Source organism: Equus quagga, chromosome 4 (assembly GCF_021613505.1).
Source record: "Equus quagga isolate Etosha38 chromosome 4, UCLA_HA_Equagga_1.0, whole genome shotgun sequence".
In the NCBI taxonomy this organism is placed as follows: Eukaryota; Metazoa; Chordata; class Mammalia; order Perissodactyla; family Equidae; genus Equus; species Equus quagga.
The window spans coordinates 106,648,137-106,664,388 of NC_060270.1; the positions used below are offsets into that span (position 1 = coordinate 106,648,137).

A 16,252-nucleotide genomic window follows, 5' to 3' on the forward strand; every position below is an offset into this window, starting at 1 on the left:
AAGAATGGGCTCTTGAGCTGCCTGTACTAGCATGTGCAGGGCTAACATACTCAATCCAGTACAAGAATGATGAAAGGTAAAGCAATGGGACTGGCTCACTCTCGTCTTGCAGAATACTTTAATTCCCAAGCAAGTGGACATTAAATTATTAGGATAATTAGCCTCAAGAGAATTTAAGGTTAACATGTAAAGCAAAAATGTAATGCAAAGAAAAATGAAAACATATGTCCACAGTAAAACTTACACATGAACGTGCATAGCAGCATTATTCACAATAGCCAAAAAGTGGAAACAACCCAGATGTCCATCAACTAATGAATGAACAAAATGTAATACATGCATACAACGGAATATTATTTAGCAATAAAAAGAAATGAACTACTACTACACGCTACACGGATGAACCTTGAAAATATGCTGAGCGGAAGAAGCCAGACACAAAAGGCCACATATTGCACGATTTCAATTATAAGAAATGTTCAGAATAGGCCAACGCATAGAGACAGAAAGCAGATTAGTGGTTGTCAGGGACTCGGGGGAGGAAGGAACGGGGAATGATCGCCAGTGAGTACAGGGTTTCTTTTGAGGGAGATGAAAATAGTCTAAAATTAGAAAGTGATGATGGTTGCACAACTCGGTGAATACACTACAAAACACTGAACTGTACACTTTAAAAGGGGGAATTCTATGGTATGTGAATTATTTCTCAATAAAGCTGTTAAATAAGTATAATGCAGTATCATGGCAAAGGCGGTGAGTAGTAATGGATAAGTCTCCACTTCACAGTAAAATACAAAGAGGGAAAAAAAGAAACAGAAAATTACAAAATTCACACAACAAAAATATGGACTGATATTCAATCTAGGGCAGATTCTGGGGTAATTTTCTACTGACTTGAGGGCATTGGAGCAGAATGGTAAAAAATAATTGGTGACCTAAACATTCCGTGATTAGTTTTATCTGACCTGGTTCAGAAAGACAGCTTATAGCAACCTACGTATGGCTTGGGCTTTCAGAATCCAGGGTTTATTCCTTAACCAAGGGACAATAAATCAACTTGGAGAAGACTAGTTCAGGGGATCAGGTAGAGGCAGACTGCCTGCACATGACACACTGCATTCTGGGAGATGCAGTCCCCACAAAGAAAGAGCTGTACATGAAGGAGTCAGGAAAAGCCCTGGTAGTAGTGCAGACCAGTAGTATGAGACTATCCCCCTTTATGCCAATGGAACCACACTATATAAGGCCCAATAGTTACTGGAAATTTAGCTATGAACTCTGCACATGAATATTTCCTTCATCTGTAGTAGCAAGGAAGTTTGATGAGCGTCAAAGTAGAGAGTGTGCAGCACCAAGGGAAATTTATAAATTTTATGTTATTGAACATGAGGCTAGACAGTGATAATGAATTAAAAAAGCACCTCCAACGAGGCTTTGCTGTATGCCCCAGAAAAGAGTTTTAGAAGATGTTCAGGTTTTCTATGTAGGTTGCCTTTACCATTATAATTCTTTGATGTCTTCAAGAATTTGAATTCATTTACCTCACAATTTTCTCATGATCTATCAACCAACTCTTGGATTCAGTTCTTTCTTTGTCCAGTTTAGAATCCATGAGCATTCATTATCATCACTGTCTTACAATTCCCTCAACTTCATGCCTCTCTCACAGTCTATCGTACTAACCTGGAAGAACCCTAATCCCACACATAATCTAGCATTCGCCTACTCCATACTTGCTCCCAAGCGGCGGAATGTTATTGGAGAAACTCCCACATCCAAGTGAATGATTCCATTTTAAATAGATGATCTCTGATATAAAATTGGCACTCAAAATAGACTCCATGTTCCATTCCCTAAGATGACCACAGAGTGCATTCACCTCAAACCTTCTGCAAAATTTCCTCTTCTTCATTTGCACTGTCAGTCAATGATCCCATCTTACACTTTTCTGAGGAAATAAAAGCCATTGGGTTTGACTTAATCCTTTTCTAATAACTCTTCAGCCTGCTCCTCCATCTTTCCTCCTGCTTCAATGGTGGAGATGTCTCTCCTCTTTTTTCTTCCACTTTCTCAAGGTCTTGACTTCTCCCGTCTCTCCTGAATTATTAATCCATATTTTACTTCTTATTCATTTCTATCACTAGAAAAATATCCCTATGAAAATTCATCTTTAAAAAAATACCAGCCATTGTCCCCATTATTCTGCTTCCCTTTACAGCCAAATTTATGAAAGAATTTTCTAAGCATACTGTCTTGTCTTCTTCCTGACATCTTATTCACCCGTCACCATCTTAGTCCAACCTTGTGCTCCTAGTACTCTACTAAAATTTTCTCATGAAAGTCTCTGATGATTTCCTTGTTGTTCAAGCTAATGTATATTTCTCTATCTTCATTATTCTTAATCCTTGGTCTTGCAGCATCATTCAACACAAGCATTCCCTTTTCCTCAACATACTTTCTTCTCTTGGCTTCACAATTAATATCTCTGCTTCTTATTTTACTGGTTCCTCCTTCTCTGTGTCTTTCTGGGTCCTCCTCTCCACCTGATTTCCTAGGGTTACGGAGTTGAACATCTTTTAAACACTAAATTTGCTTTAAACTTCCTTTGCCAATTCTCTACCTACTTATAAACGTCAGGGTTTTCCAGAATGATGTATGTGTGTATATATCCTTTCTTTCTACTGATTACTTTGAAATGTGTAACTCCAAGCCAGGCAGTCCCTCTAATCTCTGTGCTTATATCTCCAATTGTTTACTTTTTATCTCCACTTGGATCTCTCAATGACATCTCAATTTTAATGGGTTAATAGTGACTTTTCCCTACAAACCTGCCACCTTTCTCTCAATTCGCATTGCCACTCATCCAGTTACTGTAGTCAGAAACCTAGAAGACTTCCTCAAGCCCTCCTCTGTTCTCTAATCCATCAGCAAGTTCTGTAGATTTTACCTTGAACTTACTCATCACTGTCTACCACCACTCTAGATGAAGCCACAATCTTCTCTTCTTTGAATAAAAGAAGCAACATCATAACTGGCCTTCCTTATACCAATCTACCATCCAGCCTTGCCCAACCAGTTCTCCATATGGCAGAAAAAGTGAGTCAAACCACTGCATTTAAAATAAAATCCAAACTCCTTCCCATGGGCTAAATCATCCTTCATGATATGATCCCTGCGTTTTTCTCTTACTTTCTCCGTTGGCCATCTGTCTCTCCTTTGCTGAAGTTAACCACACTACTGTTTTTCCATTCTTTAAATACAAAATATTCTTTCTTGTTTCAGGGTCTTTCCGCATGCTATTCCTTCTAACTCAAGCAGTAGCCCCCATACACCCTCCCATCTACACTTACACTATTTTACGACTTCTTATCATCCTTTAGATCTCTGTTTAAATCCTTGGAGAGGTCTTCTCCTTTAGTTGGTATCTCAGTCCTGGAGATTTACTTTCTTTGCATAGCATCTATTAAACTTGCAATATTTTTTATTTGTCTGTCCATTCCCTCTTTTTAATCTTTCATTCCCACTAGAATATAAAGTCTGTGAAAGTAGGGGCTGAGGCCATCATGTTCATTGCTATAGCTTCAGAAACTTGCACAGTGTCTACCTCAGGGAAGCACTTAATAAACACACGTTGATAATTGAATGCTGGAATAAATACTGCAGTAAGACCTGGCTTCTACGACCCGGAAAACAGGTAGGAAACCAAATTCAGACTTGACACAAACATCGCCTCTCTAAAACTATACTTTAGAACAAAATCAAGAATAATGTACAGAATTGGGAGAGGATTGTGGGGTATAAAATGTCATTGTTAGCTAAGCTGTCATTCATTCATGTACAAATGCAACATGAAGATACATTGCAAAATTCAAGGGCTCTTTCTACTCCTTTTTTTTTTTTTTGAGGAAGATAGGCCGTGAGCTAACATCTACCACCAATCCTCCTATTTTTGCTGAGGAAGACTAGCCCTGAGCTAATAACTGTGCCCATCCTCCTCTACTTTATATGTGGGATGCCTGCCACAGCATGGCTTGACAACCATTGCGTAGGTCCACACCCAGGATCTGAACTGGCAAATCCTGGGCTGCCAAAGTGGAAGGTGAGAACTTAACTGCTGCACCACCAGGCCAGCCCCTCTTTCCACTGTTTTCAAAAAAAAAAATTGCTTGAAACAATTCCAGAAGGTTAAAAAAATCTTTCAAATTATAAACTCAGGAACAGGGCCAAAATTCAGAATAAAAGGGCTGATAGTGATCCTAGTAAAAAAAGTTAAGTTTAAATAAGAGTTGTATACTGATTCACAAAACAGAATGTAAATGTCAACAATTACCTATAAAACAAATTTTTTTATGGCATATAAATTGAGAAATAAAATTCTTTGGAAATAAAATTTAAGATCATATTAATCAAAATCAGAAACTGGAAAAATAAGATAAAAAGGAAGGAAATACGTACTAAATTCCTCATCAAATACTGGTAGTAAAGAAATATACATTAAATATTTTACTTGAAAAACTTCAGCTTTCTTGTTTTAAGCTTCTATTTTTTTCTGTTTTCTTTATTTACAGTATTTTACTATATTAGCTATATTTTATTATTTTTTTAATCTTCCCCAGTGAGTGGGAAAATAAACATTTAGTAAAGTAAATAGATGATGTATATGTTTCTTTATTATCCGAGGAGAATCCTGACCTTTACTGCCTGATCTCCTTCTGTCAAAGGCACATATATTTGAAAGATTTCTTGCTTTCCACGCCACCTCTGGATCTAATTATCTATTGAGGTTTATGGGCTCATGCGGGCAACATCATACGGACACATGGCAGGTGTCAGACAGAAAGTACAATCTTGCTCAAGTTCATTCTCACCCAAATTCATCAACAGCTCCAGTGAGAGAAACTGTATTAAGGGTTAGTTGTTCAGAAAACATGAAGTTCGTGCTTTCTGTGAAACACACTTGTGAAGTAAGCAGGCTTCTGAGACTGTGGGTACAGATCACCTTATACGGTACCTACAGAGCTACTTCTGATGAATTAAACCTGGATGTGACGCCATTGCTAGACTGAGGGAAGCCATTAGAAAGAGCTGTGAAACTCATCAATGGTTCTAATATAATGATAGCGTTGATAAAGCACAGTAAACTGTTCTGCTTTACACAGATCTTCAAAAATAATATCGAGACATTTTGATATGTAACAATATTATTGTTATAATTAACTATATGATGTTAGAAGTACAAGTGTAAAAACATATCATATAATAAATAACACTATAAAGTAAACATAATTATGAATTATCCAATAATATTATATTATATAAAATATATATCTTGTAATGAAATGTAATGGTTAATATTATTAATTCATAGCTAAATTTCTTTCTCCAGAGCAAATTTATTCTTTTTTATCATACAAAAATTGAGAATTATGGAACTATCTCATGTTTCCAGTACCAGAACAGCTAAAAAGCTTAGAACCAGGGAGATTTATGAAAATATAACATATGTAAATTTGCACTGTAGCAACTTTTTATATATTTGAATAATTTTGGAATAATTAAAATGAAAGCAACATTTAATTGCTAAAAGACAGTAATACTTTTAGCCTTATTTCAGCCTATTAACAACTGTAGGGACGCTCTTACTTCTAAAGTCTTCTTCTTCAAGGGTATCCATTATGCTTTCTAATGTTTCATTGTTTTCAAGTGGATTCCGCAGACATTTATGCTTCAGGTTGCCCATGAAGAGCTGCAGCCCGATCAGCGCAAACACGCTCAGACAGAACACGGTCAGGATCATGACATCAGAGAGCTTCTTCACCGACTGGATTAGAGCCCCCACGATGGTCTTCAGGCCTGAATACAGCAGGGGGAACAAAAGATGTTCCTATTGAAATAAAGCCTCTGAACGAGAAACAGAAACAAAAGGCAAGCATTTCCTAGAAATGCATGCATGATAGCAAATCAATGACCTGAGATAACCTAATTCAGAAAAAGCCTACTAGCTCAAAAGGGTGGATTTGCTGTTTTATATATACATTTTGTTTCTATACATTACAGTAAATGATTAGAAATTGTAAAATATTTCCAAAGAATAGCCAAATGGTCAAAGTGAAAAATTTGGTTGCTCAGACCATATCCACACTCAGTTGTGAAAATAATTTTTAAAAGTGCTAAGTCAGTAAATGCTTGTCAAACAAACCATCTCTCTATAATGACACCAAAACAAAGAGGCTGAATTGCAGCAGATAGTTACAGTTTACTAGTTTTTCAGTTAAGAAATGGTTTGTTGAGGAAAGATTAAAAAGACAGTGTGTCATGCAATACTCCCATGCTGATATTTTTTCTCTCTTTTCTTAACTATATGAAAAGCAATTAAAACAAGTTGAAATTTTCAGTCCTGGAAAAGGAAAATGGAAAATGAACTGTTAGGAGGGAAAATTTCAAGTTGAGATGTGAGCCAAATGGTCATCTTCATCCTCTAAGACCCATGCAATTCATTAAACTCAAAGGCTGACTTTTAATAACAATTGTGAAAAACGTAAGAAGTCAAATTTAATTAAAATTCCATAAGAGAAAGTTTTTCTTGGCTTTCCTCCAAAAGAACAAAGTCAGCCTCGGTGTTTAACCCCACTCTCACCTGGAATGACTGAGATTGTTTTCAATGCTCGGAGAACTCTGAATGTTCTCAACGCTGAGACATTGCCCAGGTCCACAAACTCTGTCACATATCTGTAATGGGGGAGTTTATACACAAACACAGTGACAACACACACACAAACAAACAAAGAACAACTCCCAAATAGTTGGAGTTATGAGTGGCCTAATGCTTCACACCAATCACTTCTTACCTGGGATTACAGAAATAGTTTTCAAAGCTCTCAATACTCTGAAAGTTCGAAGAGCTGAAACATTGCCTAGGTTTACAAATTCTGTTAAATACCTGTAGAATTAAATCAGAGTTATTCAGAATTCACACAGAGTCTATGATACTTACCTGTACCTTTAGTCAAGGTATATCCCACATTTAGAACTTATTTAAATGTATCGTTCTGCAAGTCTTTTTTTCCATCGTAATGAATTTTATTTAATGTCAGCAAAATACAAATATATTATTAAAATGGTTTCATACACTTAAATGCCTAAACAATGAAATGTTTCAATTATTAGACCTCAACATTATGGTAATGTAGATATTTAATAGTACCCTATAAAACATCAGCGGCAAACCTTGAAAATGTATGCTATGGAAGAAGCCAGACACACAAGGTGACATACTGTATGATTCCATTCATATGAAATGTCTAGAACAGGCAAAATCCATTGAGATGAAACACACATGAGTGATTTCCAGGGACTGAGGGGGGGAGGGGATGGAAGTGACTGCTTTTTTGAAGTGATGAAAATATTCTGGAATTAGAATGGTGATTTGCGTACAATTTTGTCAACATACTAAAAAAACACTGATTTTCATGCTTTAAATGGGTAAATTTTATGGTATGTAAATTATATCTCAATAAAAATGAAGACCCCTGAGAAGAGGCAGCCTTCTTCCACACAATGTGGTTTTATCAGCAGGCAGTAGGTGGAACAGCAGCTGCCATCTGTGACCAGGAAAGGAGTGAGCCTGATGGACAAGGAGGTGGGGGAGGGGACTAGAGGAGACTAGAAATCTTAAGACCCTTCTATATTCTCTAAATTCCTCCAATGAACATGCATTGCTTTTACAATTTAAAGTAAAGAAATGTTTCTGACAAATACATTTGGGAAAAGAGCAGCAATATGAATAAATTAAAGTTATATTTTAATGTCATATTTTTCCCTTAAAAATAAACTATGGATGCATATGCAATACATATACAGTGCATTAAAGTTAGGTACAGTGTGCAGTGACAGCCCTTGCAAAAATATTTACTTCTATATTCCAATATACTTATTCGCTCTTGAATAGGATAGGTTAACAACAAAAAAAATCAACATGCTTCTAATTAAAGGCCTGAGTTTTTTCTGTGATTCTTACAGGTTTTATTAGGCTTTAAATAAGAACTTGGAAAAAGTGTGAACCTAATTGGCACCACATGGACTGTCCATCTAAGTGCATCTTAATGACGTCATATACCTTTGAGTGGGAAATGTTCTTTCTGAAAAGATCAACATTTGCCTATCAATACTAGCTTTCATATAGTATCCTTTAAATACAATCATTATATGCAGGAAAAGTCAGACCCCAAAGCTTTGTTCTTACTGGAACATTGTGCTGAGATTTTCATGAATTTGGCATTTCAAAGAACTGAAAGTACTTACGCAAAAACAATGACGACAAAATCAAGCCAGTTCCATGGGTCACGAAGGAAAGTGAATTCTCCTATACAGAAGCCTCTTGCAAGGATTTTTACAAGTGATTCAAAAGTATATATTCCAGTGAAAGTGTACCTAGACACAAGAATCCATTGGGATTAAGTGTGAAAAGAACATGGTACCATGGGAATCTTTATAATTTACTGTTTCTGATCAACCAAAGGAAGGTATCTATTGGAGTGCGTCTTTTGGTTTATGGACCCACTATATTAGAATAAAATGCAGTAACAGTCTTTCCAGAAAATCTTAAAATGTACATATCAGAAACTCTTCCAGAAAGCAGAGGTGTTTAAAATAACTAAGAACATAGGTATTAGATCTGCCTAGAAAATTCCTGTATTGTTCCTATCAGAAATATACCCCAAAGATAAGAAATATGTAACATGTCGAAGAACAAGGAGGGGATCTGATAAGTTCACTCTTCTAGAAAAGATTGTAGCATCTAATTATTCTATTCTACTGCTTGTGGGTTAATACTACAGATGAGAAAAACATGATTGAAAGGAAAGCAACTATATAACATGAGAAGACAAACACCACAATTTTTATAGATGCAGTAACTTACTGGCAAGAAAAGGAAAGGATAAAAAAGATTATACTAAGACTATATTAAAATGTACTTATCCCCACTTACTCTACATTCTTGGTCCAATCTGGAGGGTTACTCATGGTCATAAATATGCAGTTCGTCAGAATAGTGCACATGATAAGCATGCTGAATAAGGTAGCTTAGAATCAAGGAATATGACAGAAGACCACAGTAGGAACTTTGAATATTTGATAATGACGTTTCTTGAAATACTAACAACTTTTCCTTAGAAAATAATTCTAAATAAGCTTATAGACTTTTTTTAAAAATCTCTTTGAACAAGGGAGTAATAGATAAAAGTCATTTATCCGAAAATGGCAAAATTGCCATTCTCCCAATCTTCTCAGAGACCTACACCAAATTATACTGCAATTGATAAACTAAAACCAGAGTCTTTTCAGGTACAAAAGGACTAAAATCCAAATTTAAATAACTACATTTTAAAGAACCATTGCAAGTAAGCATTTTAAAAAGGATATGAGTGTACTAAAATCTTAATAGATATTCTTCTTAGAGGACTGAAAGGAGAGAGTATGTACAAGGCAGGTGTGGCATTGAAACGGAAGATTGCTTTCCCTTTGTTCAATACTATGAAAGTCTGCAGGAGCAAAAAGAAAACAGTATGAAATGAGAATCCAAAATTTCAATCTAGTACATTAATATCAGCAGTTTACCTTTCCATGTGGTGGTGTCATATTAAAGAAACATTGTCCTCAGACTCAAGCAAAGTAGTTCCAATGCCATTAATGTAGCTATATATGTCACGCTGGCCAATGAACTCCAAGTCCATTTCTTCTCAGTTAATCAAGAAGTGAGCCATTTATGAGTATATATTGGTTAGGGCTCCCAAAATACAATATTTTCTCTATTTCATATCCCTTGAACACCCACATCAGCAACAATAACTTATGGCCATTGGAATTAGTTTAAAACACAACCTCCTTCTTTCATTACTCTGCATTTTTTTTAAGGTATACTTTTTTGGTGAGGAAGATTGGCCCTGAGGTAACATCTGTGGCCAATCTTCCTCTTCTCTCTTTTTTTCTCCCCAAAGCCCTAGTACATAATTATATAGCCTAGTTGTACATCCTTCTAGTTCTCCTATTTGGGATGCCACATCAGCATGGCTTTGATGAGTGGGGCTAGGTCCATGCCCAGGATCTGAACCAGCAAACCTTCAGCCACCAAAGCGGAGCACGTGAACTTAACCACTATGACACCAGACCAGCCCCTGTTACACTGCATTTTAAGCAAACCAAATAGAAATCAGCTATCTTGATTTTTACCATAACATCTTAAGAATTTTAATACTTGTTGGCTACTGTCATGGTTAGTAGCAAACGTTCCAAAATAGGAGTTCTTCCAAAAAAGTACTTTCATAAATTTAAGGAAAATTAGAGTTGGAAGAGTCCTACTATCCAGTTCAATTTTCCTTTTAGATACAACACTAATAACAGCTAAAGTAAAAACACAGATTAAAAGACTTGCTTGCTACTATCCATGGTAATTTTTAAAAATAATATGAATAGAACCAAATATTCTTAAAATATGTTATTGTACCCACGGCATAATGAGTGACATTCTCCATGGCTTTGGTATTTAATTAAAAAATTTAAAACCCAAACAAATAAACAGCAACAACAACAGAACATTAAAATAACCTGAGGGATTGGCTTGGAAATCAGAGAGACCAAGTTCAAACCCTTGTCTCATTTTCCCGCAGTTGGCAGGCAATTACTTGTGAAATCTGGAAGACACGGACTTGGTCTTTTTTGGTGTTGTTTAATCTGACTTTTTTATACAGGATGAGTAGGCTTCTGGTAATAAACATTTTTCACCAAATTAGAGACATAAGTTCGAGTATCTTGCTTTTTCATTGTGTGTGGCAGAGTTCTCAAGAAAACAAACCAGAATCTATTGTTTTCAGATGCTCTTGTATATTTCTGGTCTCTTTCACTATACCAGTGATGTCTAAACATAATTTAATATAAAGTTCACTTTTACATTGAAAAGTAGTTTTAAAATTAATACTTCGTCTTTGAGTACAATTATTGTTTTCTTAAATAGCAATACATTGTGCTTTTTAAAATTCGTTCATCCATTATTTTCCTCAGTTGTGCAGTGAGCAGCGATGGCATAAGAGGTAATGAAAGGAGTTTGAACATAAATGAGGCATGCGTTTTGCATGCAAATTACTTCCTAGAAAAGTAATAAGAACACGATAACTCGAATACAAGGCAAGATGTGACAGGTGTCAAACAGAAGTACAAATGGAGGAGTATGAAAGTAAAGAGGGGACAGGGTCACATGTCTGTTAGAATTATCAGGGAGACTTCATGAACCAGAGGTCACCTGGGCTAACGTGAAAATCACAACATTACTGCCTAGCCTTGGCAAGATCGCATTACCTTTACTTGAAATTAAAGAAGAAAAAAAGAATTAGTTTGCTATTTTTAAATTTAAATTCCCAATTTTCATTAGCTTTAAAAACTTCTTTAGGAATGTTTGGGTTTATATACATCCAGGAGGTCCTTGTAGGCAGGAAAAGTAGGCATGCCTATGAAATTTGGGAGATCACTATCAGTCTCTAGTAAATTCTAAAATCCCACTAACAAAGGCCTAGATGTCAAAGTCTGAATCAGTTCTTCTCATTTTGCTCATTTATTTAAGGATTTGTTGAACATAAAATTAGAGAATTATGGTGCTTAAAGAGCATACACTTTGGAGTGGACAGATATGATTTGAAACACCAGATCCACCATTTAGCAGCTTGAGAGCTAGCACTTATTGTCTGTGACGCTATTGAGTTTCTGGTACATTGTAAATTCTTACTAAATGGTGGGAGCAGCTGCTGATATTACAGGCTGAACAGATAAGGCACCAAGGATATGTTCTAAGACATCCAAGACAATGTACCTGTCCTCTTAATACCCATAGCCAAGAGTGACTGGTAATTTACTCTTTCTTAAAGACAAACTTTCTCTTATAATAAAGGTACCACATGACACTATTACAAAGCACTTACACATTCATCACATAAAACCATACACATTTACCCATAAAAATAAAGCCCTGACTTCTACGGTTAGTTTATTAAGTGTTCTTTGTTTTAACAAAGCATTGATAATTACACTGAAATATAAATTAAAATCTGAACTCAGGCCAAATTAGGGGTCATTAAGTTGTTGGAGTTATTGTTTGTTCGTTTTTTTGTGAGAAAGATTGGTCCTGAGCTAACATCTGTTGCCAATTTTCCTCGTTTTGCTTGAGGAAGATTCTTGCTGAGCTAACATCTGTGCCAACCTTCCTCTATCTTTCGTGGGATGCCGCCACAGTGCAGCTTGATGAGTGGTGCTAGGTCCGCGCCCAGGATCCGAACCTGCGAGCCCCAGGCCCCCAAAGCAGAGCACACGAACTTAACCACTATGCAACCAGGCGGTCCCTCATTAAGATTTTTAATATAAGCAATGAACACAATGTAGCAGAATAAAATTTGTGTCAATTAGTATGAATAACATGAAACATAAAAAGAATCAATCCGCGGAGAAGTCAACCCTAAAGCCGTTAAGTGGAAGTCAAAACTATTTTTATCAAGAATATTTGAGGAGTTAGGACAAGGCATAAAACGTTGCTAATTTAAAGCTCCAAATCATAAGAAAATAAAAAGACTCCATCATTCCTTTGGGCATTTGTTCACATTTTAAGAATAGAGGACCATGAAAAAATAGATTACTTTGTTTGACCTAGTTCTACCCGAGTATACTGATGCGGGTGTGGGTTAGGCTTTTGATGTGGTTGGTGCGCTATTTGAAAGAAGCTGGGGGCCAACTCAAGGGCTTGGAGTTCTACCCCAAACCTTCTCTATTAAATTAGTCTATCACATAGCTAAAATTTCTCCATTAGTTAATGTCTATTGTCCTCTATCCAAGTTCAAACATTTTCTCTTTACCTCCCAAGTCATTTTAAGCCAATATTAGTTTGTATCTCTGACTTGGGGATTATTCCAGAAAGATCCTTTTCCTCCATAAGGGGTAGCTGGTTAATTAACATGCAGGCCCCCTTTGGAAATGGGAAATGCAGTAGATATCCATGCAGAGCCAGAAATTTTTCTGGGTGAAGTAAAATCAGAAAGTACTTTTTATTTTGCCTGTTTCATTATTTACTCATTCATGATTTTGTTCATTTTTGCAAAGTTGTTATATGACCAAATCTAAACTAAACTAAGAAATGTGGCACAATAGAATATCTCAGTAGGGAGTCAAACCAACTTGAATTTAAAAGCTACAACAAAATTTACTAGCATGTAACATTTGGGAAGTTACTTAATTTCCCCAATCCCTTAGTCTCATCTAAAAATAGGGTATTACTTCCTAACTCACCAGCTTATGATACATAGATGTGCTAATTTGTATAAAAAATCCAGTGCCTGACACAGAGACCCTCAATACATAATAGCATTCTTCCTTTCTGTGTCAGAATACAGACATTAATTAGAATGCTGTGTAATATTTCACGGGCTTCTCAGGTATCCCGTTTTCTATTACTGTTCTGTCAACTCGTTGAGATGCTGGTTTTAATGTGAAGCAAAATATTAGGTATTGCTATTCATAGCAACGACCACTGAGGTAGTTCTACCATCAAAATTAACATCACATTTTGTATTTCTCAAGACATTGCAAATATGTTCTTTATTTTATTTGCTACATGTCTTATCAAGAAATATTCCCTTTTATTTATACAAACAAATCAAAATTATTTTTAATGGACTTTATCCTGCCTTTCTTGACCTCTCAAATATAAGTCTGCAGATGCCATGCAGCAAAGAAAGCATTGTTGGAGAAAGTTATGGAACCTGCTGACCTAATCCTTTACTGTCTCCTCTTTGTCAACTTCAACCTGGTTGTGTTTGCTACTGTGTCAGAAATTATTGTAATCCCATTCTCATTTTCAACAGAATACCCTTTATAGAAGTTGTTTCAAACTTTCTCCCATTTCCTTAATGCAGTCAACAGTCTGCTCTGCTGCTCTCAACACTGACTCTCAAAGGTCATTTTCGACTCCTGTAGTAAGAAAAATGTTGACACCATTTTACGTGCATTTTCTCTGATGTGTCTCCATTTACTTCAACCCATCAGACTCTTAAATCCATCCTCCTATCTTCCCCTCAAGACTCAGACAATAAGATTCTCTTGACTTTTCCACTGCAAATACAATCTGATCTGTAGCTTGTACCTTGTCTGTTAACATCAGCAACTAGCTACATCACTCCAACTCTATATTTTTCTCTTTGGCCAAGAATAATTTTCTTTACTTTCAAATGTCCTATTTATACCCTACGTTAAAAAGGTTTTCAATTTATTTGGTGCCTCATATAGGTTTTTGATTTATTTGGTGCTTCATATGACCATCTTTCTGGTGGAAAATTTCTCAGCATCTATGGACTGCCAAGCACTTCCCCTTCATACTTGTTACCCACCACTATCTTGCTTTCATTTCCATCACCTAACACAAACTGCTTGCAAAAAGTGACTAACTCATCCTCCTTGCTCATTCCAATAGTCTTTCTCTATCCTCAACTTTCTGGGTAATTTTATGTGATACTCTCTTCCCTTCTTTTTTGAACAATGGAAAATTTTCTGGTTTTCGTCCTACCTCTCTGACCATCTCAGACTCCTCTTTCTCTCCAACACCCTAAACGAAGCGACTCTCTAAACTCCATTATGAGTTGAGCGACTATACATATTCCCATGGATTCAGCTGTCACCTCCCTGCAGATGCATTCTGGACATATCACCAGGTCTTATTGATCAAATTGACAATTATTTTGTTCCTCCAAGTATGCATTTGTACCATGTCCAAAAAAGCAGAACATTTTACTGAACACATTTAAGAAACCAAGGAAATCAAAATGGTATGTCAGTGACAGGACCAGTGGTGACGAAAAATTAGAAGTACCTATTCTGAATATCCTACATATATATTTAACTGAACGTTTTTGTCATGATGTGGTTTTTCAATAAATTGTACTTAATCTCAATTTAAAACATCTTTCTGTACAAAAGAAGCAAACAGAGACTGCATCACTGCGATCATAAGACACTTACTTTTTTGTCTGCGTAATAGGGGTCCAGGTCCTCCAGAGGCTCTGACACCATGCCTGGAGGGATGTCCCTGTAGATGAAGGGCAGCTGTTTGCCAGCTTCCAAGTCACTGCTTGGCTTTGGGCCTTCTTCATCATCATCTTTCTTTTCTTCTTTGGGTTCCTTTGTTTTTCCTTCAGCGATACGTTGTTCAATGCGGGCAAGAGACTGTTTTGTGAAGTAGACGAAGCTCTGAGGTCCTGGGGGAGGCAACATTGCCATCTTTTCATCCTGTATATTTCATTTCCCCTTCAGCTCCTTACGTAAGAGGCCTAAGTGGAAACAAAAAAAGCCTTAAGTTTTGGCACATTAAAAATACTACTACTAATAAACAGATTTTTGGTTTCAACTACAAGAAGTAATGTGTTCACAAAATTATCATGTTGAATTAGCATTTACTAAGTGATTACTATGTGCAAGACTTAGTTTCCATGCTCTCTAACCATCTTTATTTAAAAATTTGAACTTAACACTTCATAGCTTTTAAAGTAAAAAAGTGATGGGGCTGGTCCTGTGGTATAGCGGTTAAGCTCACATGCTCCGCTTCGGTGGCCCAAGGTTTGACAGTTCTGATCCTGGGCGTGGAACTACATACTGCTTATCAAGCCATGCTATGGCAGGTATCCCACATATAAAGAAGAGGAAGATAGGCACAGAGGTTAGCTCAGGGCTAAGCTTCCTCAAAAAAAAAAAAAAGAAAAAAATGTGAAAATGATGAAAAAAAATTTTTAATTCTGTTTACTTTTCATCTGTATTCACTTTTGGTGCAATTCAACTCAACTTTCTTCAGTTAAAAGTCTTTATGACAGTGCTTCTGATAACACCACTCTTCAGGTTCTCCTCTTGCCTCTCTGATCACCTGATCCTCTTCTGTCTTACATCTCATAACATGCCCACACTCTCACTCCTCTGTCTTGGAGAAACTCATTTCTGTGAAATGAGGTGGTGGAAGATCATTTTACTCTATTTTAGACGTTTATATTTTCTTCAAATAAATACATATCCCTTTACAAATCAGAAAAATGTATTTCTGTTTTGAATTAAAAACAATTTTGGCAAATATTTTAGGAAGAACAAAGCAAAGGAAAGAAATTTGGGAAATATTTGTGATAGATTCAATTAAAAAGAAAAAAACCCCACTATAATATGCATTCAAACCATAACTTCC

At 36.2% G+C, this 16,252-nt stretch overlaps 1 protein-coding gene across 1 annotated transcript in view; it reads right to left on the reverse strand.

The window, feature by feature from the left end:
* Nucleotides 1-16,252, reverse strand: part of SCN9A (sodium voltage-gated channel alpha subunit 9) — a 166,788-nt gene that overhangs the window by 74,773 nt on the left and 75,763 nt on the right. Inside the window, exons 2-7 of the mRNA XM_046658915.1 lie at nt 15,049-15,356; nt 9,424-9,542; nt 8,990-9,079; nt 8,302-8,430; nt 6,849-6,940; nt 5,644-5,853 (exon numbers count right to left, since the gene is read on the reverse strand). Of these exons, the coding sequence (XP_046514871.1) occupies nt 5,644-5,853; nt 6,849-6,940; nt 8,302-8,430; nt 8,990-9,079; nt 9,424-9,542; nt 15,049-15,306 (898 nt within the window). The 5' untranslated portion in view covers nt 15,307-15,356. The remainder of the gene's footprint in view (nt 1-5,643; nt 5,854-6,848; nt 6,941-8,301; nt 8,431-8,989; nt 9,080-9,423; nt 9,543-15,048; nt 15,357-16,252) is intronic.